This window comes from Formica exsecta, unplaced genomic scaffold, assembly GCF_003651465.1.
Source record: "Formica exsecta isolate Colony F162 unplaced genomic scaffold, ASM365146v1 scaffold222, whole genome shotgun sequence".
Lineage (NCBI taxonomy): Eukaryota > Metazoa > Arthropoda > Insecta > Hymenoptera > Formicidae > Formica > Formica exsecta.
The window spans coordinates 1,472,675-1,491,005 of record NW_021849518.1 but is presented as its reverse complement, the minus strand read 5'-3'; the positions used below and the strand labels follow the sequence as shown (position 1 = coordinate 1,491,005).

The window sequence follows — 18,331 nt, the reverse complement described above, 5'->3', positions numbered from 1 at the left end:
CTTAGAACATATATAAATGGAAGGGGAATAGCAGGCTGAAAAGTCTCGGAAGGAAGTGAGAAAGAAATCGTAGTTGCCTCTCTCTTGTGAGTAACTACACATACAAGCATCGTGTCTGTAGATATACATACTTTTGTGTACACACACACATTGTGACTAATGTAACCTTATTTTTCATTGGGCCAAACCGGTAAGCCGTGCATGCGCACTTTTGAGCAGTTACTCACAAGAGAGAGGCAACTACGATTTTCTTTCTTTCTTCCTTCCGACACTTTTCAGCCTGCTATTCCCCTTCCATTTATATATGTTCTAAGGTCTCTGCCAATAAAAGGCTTGAATTCATAGTAAAATATAGTGATTAATTAAACCGGGTTGAGTTAAGGGCCAATTTCACCAAGTCCGGTTAGATTAACCGACGGTTAAAATTAGCAGGGTTCCAACTGAAATGATAAGAATGCTTGGTTTTCCTTCACCTCTATTTTCTGTTGGCTACCCTGCTAATTTTAACCGTCGGTTAATCTAACCGGACTTGGTGAAATTGGCCCTTAACTCAACCCGGTTTAATTAATCACTATATTTTACTATGAATTCAAGCCTTTTATTGGCAGAGACCTTAGAACATATATAAATGGAAGGGGGATGCCTTTGTTTCCCGATAGAAAAACATGTCAGAAGGAAGTGAAAAAGAAAATTATAGTTGCCTCTCTCTTGTGAGTAACTGCTCAAAAGTGCGCATGCACGGCTTACCGGTTTGGCCCAATGAAAAATAAGGTTACATTAGTCACATGTGTGTGTGTACACAAAAGTATGTATATCTACAGACACGATGCTTGTATGTGTAGTTATTCACAAGAGAGAGGCAACTACGATTTTCTTTCTTTCTTCCTTCCGACACTTTTCAGCCTGCTATTCCCCTTCCATTTATATATGTTCTAAGGCAGAGACGATGCAATCACGTCATTAATCGCTCTGAGAGCAATTAAACCTGCTACATTCGAAAACGCTATTAAAAATCCTCGAAATTCGCGTCTGAATTACTAGAGAAATTACTAGTCTTCGTTCTGGCATCACTGACCGTCATTTGAAACTGAATTTATTATTGGAGAATCTTCGATGCGAGGTGCGAGATAATTCAATCTTGTTCTCGGAGTTCGGAGTATGTTCGTATGTTGCCGCCCGTGAACGGGAACAAACAACGAACATGTTCAAGCACGTTACCACGCAGTCTTTGTTTGGATTCAATTTTTATGTGGTGATCAAATACATATAAGCCCGTGATCAAATATTTGATTAAGGACTCATAGAACTCAACCATCAATTTATTGGCGTTTTCGAATGTAGCAGGTTTAATCGCTCTGAGAGCGATTAATGACGTCATTGCATCGTCTCTGCCAATAAAAAACTTGAATTCATAGTAAAATATTCTGATTAATTGATCCGGGTTGGATTAACCCGTTCATTCGAAAACGCTATATGATTTATGACAGTAAGATTGAACTTTGTTCAATCGATGCCAATTCAAAGCGTAGAATAGAATACACTCTCGTTCTCACACTCGTAATGGCGATCCCGAGTTGACATTACTCTCAATTCGTGCAATAAGTATCGCCTGCAAAAGTGGCCGAAGCATGGACATTGCGGAGAATGGCGTAGGCGCGTTGGATCCGCGTATACAGGTAATTATTATTGAGTTACTATTCCAATCTTTTATTTGGATCGTGATTGATTCCGGCTGTTTATGGGAGTTATGTTCGTAAAGCGATCAGATTAGGTTATATTTTGCGAACATCTAATACCAGTGTCTAACACCGCCTGGTACATTGTCCTATTTTGCTTTCACTTTCCTTCTTTTGCGCGGATATAAGATGCGCTCAATTACGAGTGAATCGATTGCTTAAACTGCTATAGTGACAATATACTATTGAAAAAAGTTATTTTATAAGTAAGCGATATTTAATGGTAGCAGTTATCTCTTGCATGAATGTGTGATCAATGTATGCAATCTCTCTTTTCTTTGTCAGATCTTATCCAGAGAAAAGATCCTTTTAACATAAAACTTCTAAGGGATCTTTCTCTGCTCATAAATATTTAGTTCACGAATAATCCTCTTACATTTTGATAAAAATACACTCAATTGATTCTTTTTTGTGTAAAAATAAAGATTTAGTAAAAATTGCTCGATGCTATACAAAAAAGATATTAAGCGTTAAAGATGTCACTTTCGAAAATTTTAGAACATCTGTTTATGCATTGTACAACAAAATAATATATGAATTTTTAAATATACAGCAATAGTGTATTTTACATTATATATACGTATGTTTTATATTATATATATATATATATATATATATATATATAACATAAGAATATTTTATAAATGTTAAAATATAAAAAAATATATTATTTAATAAACATACAGTTACAGATAAAGTTATATGAAATTTGCTTCACATGGATCTAATAAATAAAAAAATTAATTGTGCAAAAGAACTTATTTTTATTCAAATTTTATATACTTTCCTATTGCAGTGCATGCTTATAACAACAGTATCTTATCAGTATAAATTTTCTAACTTTTGAAAATGTTATCTTTAACGCTTAATAACATTTTTCTTAGCATTGTGCGATAATTTTTATTTCTCAAATTTGAATGTATTTTTTAAATCTAAAAGAGTTATTTTAAACTAAATATTTACAGATATATGATCTCTTTTGTACTTCAAGTTACAAAATAGATTTGTGTTTTTTAGATCGAGTTGGAAAATTTGAACAATGCGACGGATGATATAAATAAATTGGAAACTGAATTGGATGTAAGAGAAATAATATTTTATCTATAATTATGTTCATACATACGAAATTACATACACATACATTATATACACATATATACACATTTATAACAAGAGAAATAATATATATTTAGATAAAATACACTAGTAATATTTGTTTGATTTTTAATTTATTTTTAGGAAGCTCACACTGCTTTTAGACAGCTTCTTTCTGATACGACAAGGAGGCTGAAAGAAATTACTGATAAACTTGGTACTAGTTGTATTGAAAAGGCAAGATGTTACTACGAAGCACTGGAGATGGCTCGTCAAGCTCAGGTGTAGAAATATAGTCAAAATCTAATTTTCTTATTTCATAAAAAGAAAAGAAGTTTGGAAAATGGTGTACTAAAAATTGTATCAAAACATTTACTGTTCCAATAATGTGTGCATGTGTATTATACAGGATGTCCCAAAATTCGAGGATATGGAATGCACAGCGTGAGATTGTCTGTGCCAGAGAAAGCAACTTTTTTCTCTGGCAAAATTGCGTCTGGACACTTCTTTTTAAATGAGAGCAACTTTAAGTTAATGAATGCGCGCTCTAGGAGCCTCTTCTTTATAGCTGAACTGACTGAACTAGTTTAAAGCTTATCTTTCTCCTTACAATGGAAAGAAAAAAATAAACTCTGAACTAGTGCAGCCAGTTCAGCTATAAAGAACAGTGGGTTGATTGTGTATCTTCAAACGATGTGAAAATTACAAAAGTGAGTAAATTCACTAGAGTATCTACGATGTCATTTGTCGAAATCTAGTAAATCTGTTCACTTTTGTAATTTTCACTTTGTTTCAAAGATACACAATCGACCCGCAGATCCCAGGTTACGCATGAATCAGAGGCGGCGCGCGCACAGTGTGCGTGACACGAACGTGCGTGTGCGTGCGCTATTTTACTATTTCGCTAAAGATTTTATAAAAACTATGCATGATAAATATTAATACTTTTGGATCAAAATTATTCACGTGTTATCTAATCTACTTATTTTATTTTCAGTCGTTATTTCGATGATATCAATTAGAAAATGTTTTCTAATTAATATCATTTTTCTTCTTAAGTAAGTTATATTCAAAATAGCGATATTTAGATATCATGCATAATTCTTATAAAACCTTTAGCGAAATAGTGAAATAGCGTATACGCTCACGCGCCACGCACACCGTGCGCACGTCGCCCCTGATTCATGCGTAACCTAGAGTGCTCATTCGTTAGCTTAAAGTTGCTCTCATTTAAAAAGTAATGTTTAGACTCAATTTTGCCAGAGAAAAAAGTTGTTTCTTCTGACATGCATAATCATGCTATGCATTCTGTGTCCACGAATTCTGGGATACCCTGTATATATATGAGATAGATTATATAATATGTACATAAGTACGTGGAAAGAGAGTAAATCAGTTTTATACAAATTATATTTTGAGTATATTATTTTTCAAACTTTTTTTAAATTATATATATTTCTTTTTTATTTCACATATGTATATATAATATCGTTCAAATCTAACATTTTATTTTTTATATGATAATCTTTTATGTTACAAATTAATACCAATTATTTTGTATTGTGTTTAATTTAAATTGCAACTAGATGAACTATTACATAAATGAAACAATGAAACATTTTCTTGTGTACAATTTGCAGATCCAATGTCAACAACAAGCACAGCTGTTTCAAAGAGCCAGCGAAATTCACGCAGCTGCGAAAGAGACAGTTGCTCTGGCCGAAGTACGATTCATATCTCATCAGCATGAATGGAATTTCGATCAGGCATGGCAGGATATGCTCAATCATGCCACTATGAAGGTAAACATTAGAATAGAATGTACAGCATGCATACGTAATCGCGTTACACGTTCAATTATCTTTGGAAGCATTGTGAGGTATTTGAAACTATTAAAAACATTTTAATATTTTATTTATTCTTGTTTTTCCCATATTAAAATTAATTTGGCAAAGATTGATTTTTATAATGAGGACAGGCGTGTAATAACAAAGAGATAAAGTTTCATCTACATGATGAAGTTACATATCTTTTATGTAGGTCATGGATGCTGAAAATCAAAAAGCTGAGTGCGGCCGAGAACATCATAGAAGAGCGATGCTGTTTCACGACGCTGAGAAGAAACTACTGCAATTGGAAGAAAAGCATCGACGAGCGATAATAAAAGCACGACCGTATTTTGAAGTAAAAGCTCAATGCGATCAGATGCTAGCAACGCAGAAAGAAAGAGTGGAATATCTGCAGCAAACCGTTAAAGAAGTTAAACGTAATTATGCTACGAGTCTTCGAACGTTGGAGAACATTAGTAATCAGATACATCAGCAACGAAGGGATTATGGTACTTTGAAATATATTTTAGAAATATATAAACAGAGTCTTTTTTTTTTAAAGCATATTTATATTTCAGACATCGTAGCTAATGGACCGCGAGAACCTGGTGTCGGTGCTGAACTAACAGGTTCAGGTACATGTCAAAAGCATGAGAACGAGTTCAACAGTTTCAACAGTCGCAAAATATCCCCAATTAGATTTAACCAAATTGAAAACAATGAAAAACCAGACAATATCAAAGTTAGTAAAATACGCAATTGTGTATCTCGTATAAAGCGTTGAAATTATCAATTTCTATCATCTATGTCTAAAATTTACAGGAATTCTGCTCGACAAAGGAGAACACGGAACATATTGACAGGAGATCCGTGGACGGCAGCGAGAGCAACTTCACGCAATGGGAGTTAGAATTGCAAGCTAGTATGAAGAAATTAAATCGTTTATCAGTCGGAAACTCTTTGCTTATCCGGAAACGGGATGCGCAAAGCTTTTCGGATCTACGGAACGCCGTTGATGTCGGCATCGCGAACAATTTCTTATCCGCCGAAATATGGCAGAGTTTAAATCAATTTCCAAGATCGATCAAAGATCCAGAAACTTTCGAGAAAAATAAATTTGTCGTTGGCAAATCTCTGCATTTGCAAAGATCGTGCTCCATGATTAATTCGACGATAACGTTACAAGATACATCGACGGTCGCGTCAATGAGCAATACTTCAAAATCGCTAAACAGCAGTCCAGTGAATAGAAGTACATCGAATTTCGAGAATAGAAGTATTACCAAGAAAGTGGAAAGCGCAGATATATTGAAATATGTGCCAAATAGAATCTGTCAATTCCACTTTAAGACCAAAAAAGCACAGAGCAGCTGGAACATCAATGATTATTCTAATAACTTTGATGTCGATGTTACAAGTGAAGAACAAAAAAGAAATAAATATAGTAATATGAATGATAGTTTAGTCAGTACAAATCATGTACAATCTATGAATTTATCTATCATGACAGATTCTTTCAATATCAAGTTCCTGCCTAATTTATCAGGACACCGTCCTTCCGATTCAGAGAATCGTTCTATAACATTTCCCGGCATTAGCCAGCACCTTACGAGCTCACAAAACGATATCACACGGTTGCAAACACAATTTAATTCTAATAATATTTTACAAAAGAATACATCGTGCAGTGCCAATTCCAGTCCGGTGAAAAATCTATTAATATCGTCCGCCAAATTCTCGGATAGCGAGAATGTGGGACGGCTCGACGAAAGATCTATTCCCAAACAGGTTGCTAGTAAAACTAAAAGTATTAAAGAGTTACCGTTATTATCGCTTTTCGGGCCAACATCCATGTTGTCGACGATCAAAGGCAGAAGTTGTAGCATGATAGATTTAGATAATAAACAAAATCTAAAGTCGCTTCTTGATAATTCTCGTCTAGGCAATATACAAGCGATCAGCGCGGAAAGATTGGCGAATGTGAGAGACAAGTTGGTAAACAATTATCCGGAGACGAAGAAGACAGACGATATTAAGAAATAAGTACAATACGATAAGATATATTACTTGTGATAAGCAATTTCTGCATTTAACATGTAAGTAGAGAATTATTAATTATTCGTTTAGAATTCATGCGTTTTATGTACATACAATAAAACATTGCGAAAGCGGGAGCGCCGCAATTTAAATGACGCATTCTTACATTTTCGAGACGTTACGAAAATCGTTTTCCAGCTTTGCTGCCAATTATAATAACAGTCAATTTTTAAGTATACGCTGCTATGTTAATTTATATAATATATGTGTCGCGAATAAATCGTCTCATGAATTTTAGCTATTAATATTTTATTTATATCAAAAATAAACTTAAATATGATTGAAGAAGTAGTTATTGAAGAGAGATCAGACAATACAAATTAATAAAATATACAAATTTACGCGATCATTTGCAATTAGGCATACACATATACTGTTAAAAACGACCAGATATATCAATGTATGGATATCGTATCGTTTACTATTTTTCAATTTTTTAATATGTGCTTTTTTTAATAAAACACATTTCTTAACAAGTTGATACTTGTGTGCAGTTTGTTTTATTATTACAGGACTTGCATAATTATTATACTATCACAATATTTAATATAAAATTTAGTACATATGATATTTAGTGATAACTTTATATTAAATATTTATGAAGTAGATGCGCAGTTTTGTACAAACGCGATGTACAGTTTTTTTGACCATAATTATTGGCTTTATTTCCTACAATTACTTTTAATTTATATATTTAGTGATTATACAAAATATATATATACATATCTTGAATAATGAATATCTACAACAGATAGATATCGCGGCGGAACACATCAATTATACAAACGCATGGAAGTTAAAGATCAATGACTTTTAATCGTTTTGTCTTACAATTAATTTTAGTGTAAGATCTGCGAAAAAATAATATAATGAATTGGATATCTCGAATTTTCTTATACCGATATCGTATGCATGTACTTGTTTCTTCTTTGTTCCTTTGAAACGTCAAAATGGCCTCATACATATTTCTGATCTAAATACCGTGCGTATATCGAGCATTTTCTGGCTCTGACGAATATAAATTCTCTTGGACTAAATTACAGCAAACTGGGAACATTCATCAATTGGACTTCAACTATCGAAGACTTCAAACTATCGAATATATTTCACATCACGAGTTATCTTGGAAGTCTAAAAATTCATCTCATCGCTATATCTCCTCTTAATTCTGTAGAGATAATTTAATAAAGGATAGTTATTTCTCTTTAGGTAAGTTGATCATGCGAATCGTTGCTCATTATGGTGTCTAGCATATTCAATGACAGATTGTTTAGCTAATTTGGAATTGTTTTCTTAGCGAGAATATTTGTGCGAATAAATAACAGTTAAAAATAAAGCAAATATAGATAATAAAACTTCTTCTTTTGTAATAACTTTCAGTTAGATTTTGAGACTTTTAACTATTAAGATTTAATAACGATAAATTGAACAAAATCGCGGAAAAATGTGGTGCGATTATAATTAAAATAATTATTAAAAAATAATCTCATATGTGTGTATGTGTATATATATATATATATATATATATATATATATATATATATATACATATTATTAATTATTCGTTTAGAATTCATGCGTTTTATGTACATACAATAAAACATTGCGAAAGCGGGAGCGCCGCAATTTAAATGACGCATTCTTACATTTTCGAGACGTTACGAAAATCGTTTTCCAGCTTTGCTGCCAATTATAATAACAGTCAATTTTTAAGTATACGCTGCTATGTTAATTTATATAATATATGTGTCGCGAATAAATCGTCTCATGAATTTTAGCTATTAATATTTTATTTATATCAAAAATAAACTTAAATATGATTGAAGAAGTAGTTATTGAAGAGAGATCAGACAATACAAATTAATAAAATATACAAATTTACGCGATCATTTGCAATTAGGCATACACATATACTGTTAAAAACGACCAGATATATCAATGTATGGATATCGTATCGTTTACTATTTTTCAATTTTTTAATATGTGCTTTTTTTAATAAAACACATTTCTTAACAAGTTGATACTTGTGTGCAGTTTGTTTTATTATTACAGGACTTGCATAATTATTATACTATCACAATATTTAATATAAAATTTAGTACATATGATATTTAGTGATAACTTTATATTAAATATTTATGAAGTAGATGCGCAGTTTTGTACAAACGCGATGTACAGTTTTTTTGACCATAATTATTGGCTTTATTTCCTACAATTACTTTTAATTTATATATTTAGTGATTATACAAAATATATATATATACATATCTTGAATAATGAATATCTACAACAGATAGATATCGCGGCGGAACACATCAATTATACAAACGCATGGAAGTTAAAGATCAATGACTTTTAATCGTTTTGTCTTACAATTAATTTTAGTGTAAGATCTGCGAAAAAATAATATAATGAATTGGATATCTCGAATTTTCTTATACCGATATCGTATGCATGTACTTGTTTCTTCTTTGTTCCTTTGAAACGTCAAAATGGCCTCATACATATTTCTGATCTAAATACCGTGCGTATATCGAGCATTTTCTGGCTCTGACGAATATAAATTCTCTTGGACTAAATTACAGCAAACTGGGAACATTCATCAATTGGACTTCAACTATCGAAGACTTCAAACTATCGAATATATTTCACATCACGAGTTATCTTGGAAGTCTAAAAATTCATCTCATCGCTATATCTCCTCTTAATTCTGTAGAGATAATTTAATAAAGGATAGTTATTTCTCTTTAGGTAAGTTGATCATGCGAATCGTTGCTCATTATGGTGTCTAGCATATTCAATGACAGATTGTTTAGCTAATTTGGAATTGTTTTCTTAGCGAGAATATTTGTGCGAATAAATAACAGTTAAAAATAAAGCAAATATAGATAATAAAACTTCTTCTTTTGTAATAACTTTCAGTTAGATTTTGAGACTTTTAACTATTAAGATTTAATAACGATAAATTGAACAAAATCGCGGAAAAATGTGGTGCGATTATAATTAAAATAATTATTAAAAAATAATCTCATATGTGTGTATGTGTATATATATATATATATATATATACATTTGATGAAATTACTATAACTTTATGGAAAATAACATTTATAAAAATATAAATTCTGTACAATTGTCGCAAGTTGAGTTTCAGACACCGGAAACTATAAATGTGCGTCTTACGAGGATAGATGTTTGTGGCTTAGAAAATCGGCCGATCATTACCAAGAAAAGCACGTCATCTACGAAAGGTTATCAGAAAGCGGGGCAATAAGCACTATCGACAAACGATGTTTCGCGAACAAACGGATAACGAGAGGGTTGATTATAAAGGCAAAACCGACGGTCATACGATAAATAATCATCGCAAGGCATGTGATATCTGTACGCACAAGATCGCGGACACAACTAAGACACGTATAAGCGGCTCTTACAATTTGCCAAAGTTTAGATTGGAGATTAGAAAACGATATATTATGATTTTTCAATCGCTTTATAATTGTGATTAATCTTGTCAAATGCAATTCGACGAGATTAATTACTGTAATGTAAAGTATATGTGTTGTGTGAGGAGGGGGAGAGACACTAATCTTTATTTTGGGCGAGATGAGTTTATTATTATTGTAATCATATATATAATAACTAAACGTTAAGTATTTATTATGATAAATTCGTATGTAATTAATGCGATACATTTAGATTGCAATGATTTTATTCGCTCGAATATTTCAGTAATCAACTAATATGTTGAACTTATTTTATCTAGATGAAATATTTGTGTTGTAGGAATTAAACTACTTTTATCCCGGATGGAAATGTTCGGATAACGACGGGAATGGGATGCAGAAAAGAAAAGAACTCTCAAGCGAAATTACAGAAGATGATGCGGAGGATGTAAAAGAGGAAATTAATGAAGATGAGGAAGGTCGCGCAGACGTACAAAGAACAAATACAAATAGCGAAGAGAAAGAAGGAAAAAACGAACAAGACGATACGCAGATTGGAGAATGCGCAATTTGTCACATTATCATCAATGACATAAATTTCAGCGAAAGTGTCGACGATTCCGAGCAAAATCCGTACGAAAGCTATTTGTTGTGTCAACATTGCGTCCGAAAATTTTCAGTCCGATCAGGTCAATAAAAGACTCAACCATCTTTAGCCATAATTATACGTATAATTGTAGCTAAAAAGAATTTTGGGATTTTCAGAAAATTTCTTTTATGTCTTCTTAGCACTTTTGAACTTTTCAAAATCATACCTTTAACGCAAATGTAGTCAAAATTGTTACTCTTGCGATCCAATATTTATTTCTTCAGAAGGAATTAATGTTAAAAAACCTAGGATAACTTTTAAGAAATCTTGGAACATTTTTAAAAGTCTTTAAGTGATAAATCAAGCATAATATATATGGTGACAATAATTAATCGGTGGAAGTCGATTATTAAATACGCGCCGATTAATTATCATTAAGCTCAACACATTTTTTTCAAACAAATTAAATATCTAAAAAAAGAGACGTGTTTCAATTTTCGTAGGTGTAGAACACTTTCAGTGTCGAAGATCGCATACAAGTTTCTCACAAAATAGAGATCACAGTGATTGCGTACCCACGAGAACGTACGATAGACCGATCATGATGTACCTGCAACCACCGTCGTCTCATTCCATATCGAAATTGCGTCGCAATCGGTGGGCTTGTAACTTTAACAAAACAATGCTCGAGGCGACAGATGATGAATCGGATACGATCTCGTTCGCGGTCGTTGATCACGATCAAGGCAATCCGCAACGAGAGGAACAAACGAAGAGCTACGAAAGGAAATGCCAACAGCAACTTGGCTATCGCAACATGACAGCGACGAGGAGAAACGACGCGACGGATCGATATACCTCTGAAATTAAGGTCAAAAATTCTTCTCTAGTGTCCTCCGTCGAATGTTCCCGGAGACCCATACGTTGTCCGCGTCTTGACTGCTCGATGAATGTCGCCTTCTCAGCGCTCACCCATCATTTCCTCTTCGATCATCCCGAGGTGCCTATCCTCAGCGTCGAACCCGGCGCAGAGAGTACGCTCATTGTCAGTTACGGAGCTCTCTCCTGCAATTCCAGTCGATGTCTAGCTCTCTTACTGGTGTCCGGCAAACTCTCGTTAGTATCTTTATCATATACATATTACACGCACAAAAATACGATGCATCTGGTTTGGGGAGGGCGGGGGGCTATATTTCTTACAAAAAGTTTTCTTATAAAATAAATATCGCGCTCGAAATGTGTGAATAGAATTTGATTTGCGATGGATTAGAAAAAAAAAGGAATTTGTGTGCAAATAATATATTAAAATATCCAATTGATTCATATTGATTATATAAGCAAGTCTTATTCTCAACTAATAACTAATCGAAATTTCTGCAACAATAAGACATTCTACAGCGAGACTATTCGGTGGTAATCAAATAAACCCCAAGTATCGGAATCGGTTACCTTTACCAGTACTAGCTGCACGTTTGCACAGCAATCACAATTATGAGTGTTGCGAGGAGGTGCACGCCAGCGGAGAAGGCCAGTGTGAAAAGGATATGATCATTGCCTGGGTTGCAGGATTAGACATCGGTGATACAGTTGACAGACTTCGATGTAGTATACAGGTATATCTAGCTGGGTCAATTCGCGTGCGTAAGACGAAAATGAGTGCTTTAAAAGATGGGTAATGGTATTTGACCGGTTTCCCCGACAGGCTGTGGACAGCATCGAGAACCGTGGATTTCGATCGCTTACCTACACGGGTCCCGTAACATCCCTGAGAGCTGCCCAACGTCCACGCGATGTCTTTTTGGCTGGCGACTGTATAGTTCTCCATGAGGGACTGATCAGCCATATCACTTTTGGTTGTACTAGTCTTAATGTAAATGTTATTGTACACTAAACTAATGTTATATATTAACGCGTAAAGTATACATTTGTCCCTTAACTTGTAAGTATTATTGTTCCAAGAATATGTATGCCCATGCCAATATCAAAATTAGAAGAAAAATGGGCAAATCAAATAAAAAGACTGAGTAAATCATGTCCCGTAAACACGCGAATTCTTGTTTATCTTTTAAGACCAATCAATATTACATTTACCTTTCATTTACTTACTTGGGACTTTCTGATGGAAAGTGGATATTTGAATAAAATATTAATTGTGTAGTTATTACTCGATTTTAACTCTTGACGATATACAATATAGAAAAAAAAAATAAAAACAACATTATTGCCAACTTAAAGAAGTAAAAGCAGGCTTCTCATCTTTAATATCCCGAATCATAAGCTAGTCATGGCAGGGGGTCGTGCATACGCCTTAGGAATGAAACCGTATTTGCGAGTCTTCGGTGCATAAGCCCAAAGCCAGCCATCTACCGTTTGATTTCCCAGATCCGCGTATATCCAATCGGCCCGTTTTACCGATAAATCATCCGGCGCCTGCGCCTTATAATCGTAAAGTACCACTAATTCTGTGCCGGTCGTTTCGTCCCGAAAATCCCGCGCTCCTTTCTGTTGTAGCGATTCTCCACTTCCCGTTATATTATTTATCATAACTTTGCCTGTAAAATATAAATAATGTTAACCCAAAATTTAATAATTATTTGGAAGACAAATTGATAACAAATGGAGCTGTCAGAAATTTGAAAATTTCACTTAAGTCTTTGTTGATATATACATATACATGTACATTTTCTAGAATGTAATTTTGCCAAGATTTATAGATAATTTGACAATTAAGTAGAAAGCCAACCTGGACTATGAGTCTCCGTGGACGCTGTATTCGTAGTAGCAGTAGTGGCAGTTGTGGTGGTAGTTGTGTAAGAATGAAGAACGTGACCCGGATAAACAAAACCGGACGGCACAAAACCCTCGTTACCGTCGCAATGTCGTAGCACCCAAAACCAATCCGGATCATCGCGATTCAACACTGTCACAAACTCACCTCTCTCAACACTGACGTCATTCTCGTCCCGCGCCACGAATGTGTAAAGGACAATGTATCTTCCAGCCGATGGATCCTATCGGATGCATGAGATTACAGTAGGTAGTTTCTCGCCGATGCGTCCTCGTCAAATAAGATTAATGAGTATCACAAAACAAAAATACCTAATTTATAATTACTAATATTTTATTTAACCATGAAAATTTTTTCAACTAAATAGTTTTAATATATTTAAGAGAAAAAGCTTTTTATAAATTTTATTAGAGATTAAATTTTTTAATACCTGGCAAAATATTAAATTAAGTGAGGGGCAGTTATATGTTTAGTCAGTCGAATATAGTACCTTGAAGAAGGGATGTACATCTGGCTGGGATGATATAGTCTGTATGGAATTCTGAGATTGCGTGATGTTGGAGCGATTGACGTTGAGATCCGCGGTGGTAATATTATTTCGCGTGTAACTTTCGCAATCTGATGCTGACCCGGTATCAGTCTGTTGCGTCTCTTGCAAACGGCCCGTGCTAAGAAGATCGCAATCGTTCTCGCTGGATCGCGGCAGCTTCTTTTTCACGTTATTAGCTAATGTCAATTCCGCTAGCTGCGACGTGTATGGTGCGCAATACGAATGCGGCACAAAGCCTTCCATACGCGTATCAGCTGCTATAACGTATACCCAATCGTTTTCCCTGTAAAGCACATTCACTACCTAAAATGCAAAAGAGTTTCGATATGTATGTTGGTAGAATTCCTTCCTACTGAATATGATTTTTTCTATTATTATGTAATTTTTAAGAGATTATTTTGAGAAAAAAATAATAAAATATGACGAGTGGAGAAGACTAGATTAGATAAGCAACACTTACACATATATTATGAAAATTACATTAAAATAAAAGATAATATACCATATATATATAATATGTGATTTATAATGTAGTTATAAAAGTAATGTAAAAGAGAGCTAACGGAGAAAAATTTTGTGGATTAATCACTAACCTGTCCCCTTTTGACTTGAAGTTCATCGTCAACGCAGGGAGTAAAATCATGTACAATGACCATTTTGCTGTCCGGAGAAAGTCCATTCTCCTTTTCAATGCCGACCCTTACGAGAGTCTCGATACTCGCACTTCCAGTTATCCTTCCAGGAGGCAATGATACCCTAGTACTCAAACCAAGTCCTGTGCCTCCTGTTCCAACACAGTCTTTCTCCAAATTAAAGTTATGTGCTCCAGCTATTTCACAATTAAAGATTACAAGAAATAAATTTTGCATATAGATCGACTTAAAAGATTTAATTTAAAAAGACAATTTTTTTATATCTTACATTTTTCGATAAGATACACAAAAATTTTAAATATTTCCAAAATGAAAATAAAAAATTATTTCTAAAATAAACCTCTTTCTAAAATGATTAAAATTAATTTAATAGAAAGATACAATGATTTTTTTTATAAAATACATTTTTTGAAAGTAATTATACTTATTATCTCATATATTTATATATGTCCAGGAGGCTTGATAATATAACTGTATAACTTAAAATTAATATTCTTATGTAATATTTTGCATTTTAGAAGATAGAAAGTTGCAAATAATCAATGCTTAAATTCAGCTTAGATCTCCTCTTTGAGAAGAATTTGAGTTAGAAGCTGCATAACTAGTCCCAAGCAACAGGTGATCGAGAGAACCGAATGTGATATGACAACTGACTCTTGCGCGATCAAACTGCTGACTGCTGCTACTAATACACTATTCCTCGATCTTCCTCTCTCTTTTCTCTCTCCCTATATTCTTTACTTACGTTTTTTCTTCTTTCCGCGACGTATGCGTACGGGACATAGAAAGGCCATTCTGTGTGGTTTGTTCTCGGAGTCCACTCACTCTGAAATATCTCACATTTTCAGTGCGATACGTTCAACAGGTTCAACTCAGTTCAATTACCTGTCTATCGCGGTCCAGACGTCGCGACGCGCGCAAAACGCGCGCCGCATCCGTTCTCGTCGCCTTATTACACGGTGTATTACACAGGAAATGGAATTATGATAAAATACAATATGTGAAGAATCGTTCGGGTTGAGAAATAAAGCCTGATGCGAAAACACAGATGCGTTGTGCGTTCTCTACGCTCTTTCGTTGCTTCTCTCTTTCTCTCTCTCTCTCTCTCTCTCTCTTTCTCTCTCGCTCTTTTTTGAATCCTCGGGCAGGGGGCAGGGCCAGGCAAGACCATATAAACGCGATCGCGATTTAATCCTGCACACGGCAGGTAGAGAGCGCTACGGAATGTGCGTGAGATCGCGGGATAACAGATAGCAGTCGATCCGGATGAGTCATCGACATATAGCATGGGACTACGCCATCCGTATTTAAATGGTGTACCAAATGTGATCATCAAAAATAAAAGAAATAGAGCGTGAGTACGGCCAGGGCCAATCTTTGTCTCTTTCTAAAATAGTGAAAGGTGTTAAATAGAAAGAGATAGATATTGGCCGCACATGCGCTCTATCCTTTTCTATGAAGCAGACCAATTTTCATGTGATATGCGCAGTCCATTCTACACATGTATATGTCGATAGGATGAGTAGCGATTTGGGTTCCATTAAATTTTCATAACTCTAATAAATTTGATGTTGCACGAAACGAATGAAATATATCTATAAGAAGAAAAAGATATAAGCAACCGTGAGTAGAAAAAGTTGCTCCATAACTGAAAAAAAAAATATATATATCAATAAAAGGGTTTCGTAACAGAGCTAAGGGGTATCCCCAATTCTTTGAAAAATAATGAAGATATTAATTAAAATGAAATATTAAAATATTATATATTTATTTAAAAATATAAGATATTAAATGAGATATTAGAGTATTCCTATATAATACCTTAGGTCTCTATGTGATGAAACCCTCGATTTTTATTATATCTGAGAAAAAATCTATATATATAATCAAATTTAAATTTCCGAGATTTGGGACATGAAATAGTATGTCGAAAAATTATAAGACCGAAATTTAAAAAATGAAGCATCAATGTCCAGACAAGTCAAAATTTCGACAATGTCCCGAAAAGTAATATATAGTTCCGAAATTTAATAAGTGAGATAAAATTTCGAACTTTCGATTTAAAAACATCCTCTTTGAACAATAAAATTTAAATTTAAAACGGCATCTCTCTAGAACACACATACATTTCTACAAATAATATAAATAATTAGAAAATTATACATTTATTCAGTTACCTTTTTTCTAGTTAAAGATATCTAAATTTTTTAAAGAAAGAATTCATTATATCATCTAATCAAACATATAAAATATTCGAGAGAAATTCGGGTGTAAAATGGTTGAGTTAAACACGCATAAATTTTCGAATCAATTACAGAGTGAGATGTATATATACAAACCTTGCTTAAAATTTGGTTTTATTGTATTCAATTAATATAAACGACGGTGGTATATTCGTTCTTGTCTACATCATATAACAGAGTTCTCATCCTGACTTACGCTTAACAATTGCGGGTATTACTTGTGGATTTCAGTTATTTTCTTTCAGGAAAATACTCGTATATATATATGTACAATTATATCGTAAAATTATGTCGAATATTTAGTCATTGTAGATTGCGAATCGACTATATTTAGATACCATTAACGTTAACTTTGGTTAATATATATGTGAGACCGCGTAGAAATCCTTTTATATATAATATTTGTATGCTTCAGGCGTTACAGATTCCACGAGAGTTTAACGAAGAATTAAACGTGTGTGTGTGTGTGTGTGTGTGCGTGCGTGTGTGCGTGCGTGTGTGCGTGTGCGTGTGCGTGTGTGTGTGTGTGTATGTATATGTTTTGCATTTGTGAAATAGGTAGAAAATCGAGTCGGTATAAAATCGTTTCTACTTTTTGAATAATAGAGCGCAATTATTCGTCCACGACGAACACGAAACTTTAAAAAGGAGCAAGCCGCTTTTATAAAATGGAGTTTTATTATATTATCGCTGCGAAAAGTTATCGCTGGTGGTGTAGATACGATCTCGATGGATAAGATCTCGTACATGTGTCACAAAAGAGAAATGCGGCGCTCATTGTCACTAATTTGTGCCTTCGCAATCCATATGATTATGAGGATGTAGAACACTTCAAAGAGGAGCGATCGATCAATTTCTCTTCGTTTCTTCTTCTCACCTTTGTGTGAAGGAAAATTTACAAAATTTGAGAGAACAAGAGGTCAGACTTTGTACTTTCGTATTGCACTTATTTGTCATGTAATTTAATGACATGCTGAGGTTCTTAAGAATAAATCCTAACGCAGTCACGAGAGACTCTCCCATTCTAATGTTCGATTATAATTTTTTTCGCGCGATAAAATAAATAAGAATAAGTGAAAAAATAAAAACAACTGCATACAAAAGAGTTTTATTATTTTCTCACTTGTGAACTCGCACAACGCGTTTTACTAAATAATTTTCACTACACGCAACTTTTTTATCATTAAATAAATTTCCGCTAACAATTTCAGACACAACAGCGTCTCTTACCCAAACGACACAAAAATCGTCTAGACGACGTTTTAAAGATGGCTAAACAATTTCAAAAATTTTAAATCCCTAGAA

The 18,331-nt window shown here is 33.8% G+C and overlaps 3 protein-coding genes across 10 annotated transcripts; 2 read left to right on the top strand and 1 right to left on the bottom strand.

Annotated features, from left to right (window-relative positions):
* Nucleotides 1-1,142: 1,142 nt before the first annotated feature.
* LOC115235419 lies at nucleotides 1,143-7,231 on the top strand. Of its 2 annotated transcripts, XM_029807204.1 has the most exons (7): nucleotides 1,143-1,676; nucleotides 2,754-2,816; nucleotides 2,976-3,113; nucleotides 4,472-4,633; nucleotides 4,872-5,169; nucleotides 5,239-5,402; nucleotides 5,483-7,231. In XM_029807204.1, the coding sequence occupies exons 1-7, from the start codon at nucleotides 1,629-1,631 to the stop codon at nucleotides 6,701-6,703; spliced, it is 2,094 nt and encodes a 697-aa protein (XP_029663064.1). In that variant the 5' UTR covers nucleotides 1,143-1,628; the 3' UTR covers nucleotides 6,704-7,231. The 2 variants fall into 2 exon arrangements, with proteins under 2 accessions (XP_029663064.1, XP_029663065.1); XM_029807205.1 differs by lacking the exon at nucleotides 1,143-1,676 and having other exon boundaries at nucleotides 2,758-2,816; nucleotides 2,976-3,115.
* A 1,082-nt stretch (nucleotides 7,232-8,313) lies between these two features.
* On the top strand, nucleotides 8,314-12,838 carry LOC115235420. 2 transcript variants are annotated; one of them, XM_029807207.1, is made up of 6 exons: nucleotides 8,314-9,508; nucleotides 9,912-10,380; nucleotides 10,544-10,892; nucleotides 11,296-11,908; nucleotides 12,180-12,405; nucleotides 12,495-12,838. In XM_029807207.1, the coding sequence occupies exons 2-6, from the start codon at nucleotides 10,276-10,278 to the stop codon at nucleotides 12,681-12,683; spliced, it is 1,482 nt and encodes a 493-aa protein (XP_029663067.1). In that variant the 5' UTR covers nucleotides 8,314-9,508; nucleotides 9,912-10,275; the 3' UTR covers nucleotides 12,684-12,838. The 2 variants fall into 2 exon arrangements, with proteins under 2 accessions (XP_029663067.1, XP_029663066.1); XM_029807206.1 differs by lacking the exon at nucleotides 8,314-9,508 and having other exon boundaries at nucleotides 9,818-10,380.
* LOC115235421 (SH3 domain-containing protein Dlish) lies at nucleotides 10,623-15,915 on the bottom strand. 6 transcript variants are annotated; one of them, XM_029807208.1, is made up of 8 exons: nucleotides 15,529-15,915; nucleotides 14,724-14,959; nucleotides 14,071-14,433; nucleotides 13,536-13,803; nucleotides 12,536-13,344; nucleotides 12,242-12,411; nucleotides 11,651-11,857; nucleotides 10,623-11,569 (listed from the first exon to the last, which is right to left on the bottom strand). In XM_029807208.1, exons 1-5 carry the CDS (start codon nucleotides 15,575-15,577, stop codon nucleotides 13,064-13,066), a joined length of 1,197 nt encoding a protein of 398 aa, XP_029663068.1. In that variant the 5' UTR covers nucleotides 15,578-15,915; the 3' UTR covers nucleotides 10,623-11,569; nucleotides 11,651-11,857; nucleotides 12,242-12,411; nucleotides 12,536-13,063. The 6 variants fall into 6 exon arrangements, with proteins under 6 accessions (XP_029663068.1, XP_029663069.1, XP_029663071.1 ...); XM_029807209.1 differs by having other exon boundaries at nucleotides 12,248-12,411; XM_029807211.1 differs by having other exon boundaries at nucleotides 11,651-12,415; nucleotides 12,536-12,656; nucleotides 12,899-13,344.
* Between the last annotated feature and the right edge of the window lie 2,416 nt (nucleotides 15,916-18,331).

Excerpts from the sequence above, each read along its gene's own strand:
- LOC115235419 (XM_029807204.1), top strand. The coding sequence starts at position 1,629 with ATGGACATTGCGGAGAATGGCGTAGGCGCGTTGGATCCGCGTATACAG. Across the intron at positions 1,677-2,753 it reads CGTTGGATCCGCGTATACAG|ATCGAGTTGGAAAATTTGAA; the intron begins GTAATTATTATT and ends TGTGTTTTTTAG. Across the intron at positions 5,170-5,238 it reads TCAGCAACGAAGGGATTATG|ACATCGTAGCTAATGGACCG; the intron begins GTACTTTGAAAT and ends TTTATATTTCAG.
- LOC115235421 (XM_029807208.1), bottom strand. The coding sequence starts at position 15,577 with ATGGCCTTTCTATGTCCCGTACGCATACGTCGCGGAAAGAAGAAAAAA. Across the intron at positions 14,960-15,528 it reads TCGCGGAAAGAAGAAAAAAC|CTGGAGCACATAACTTTAAT; the intron begins GTAAGTAAAGAA and ends ATTGTGAAATAG. Across the intron at positions 14,434-14,723 it reads TTCAAGTCAAAAGGGGACAG|GTAGTGAATGTGCTTTACAG; the intron begins GTTAGTGATTAA and ends TTTGCATTTTAG.
- LOC115235420 (XM_029807207.1), top strand. The coding sequence starts at position 10,276 with ATGCAATTCGACGAGATTAATTACTGTAATGTAAAGTATATGTGTTGT. Across the intron at positions 10,381-10,543 it reads GAGATGAGTTTATTATTATT|GAATTAAACTACTTTTATCC; the intron begins GTAATCATATAT and ends TTTGTGTTGTAG. Across the intron at positions 12,406-12,494 it reads GACTTCGATGTAGTATACAG|GCTGTGGACAGCATCGAGAA; the intron begins GTATATCTAGCT and ends TTTCCCCGACAG.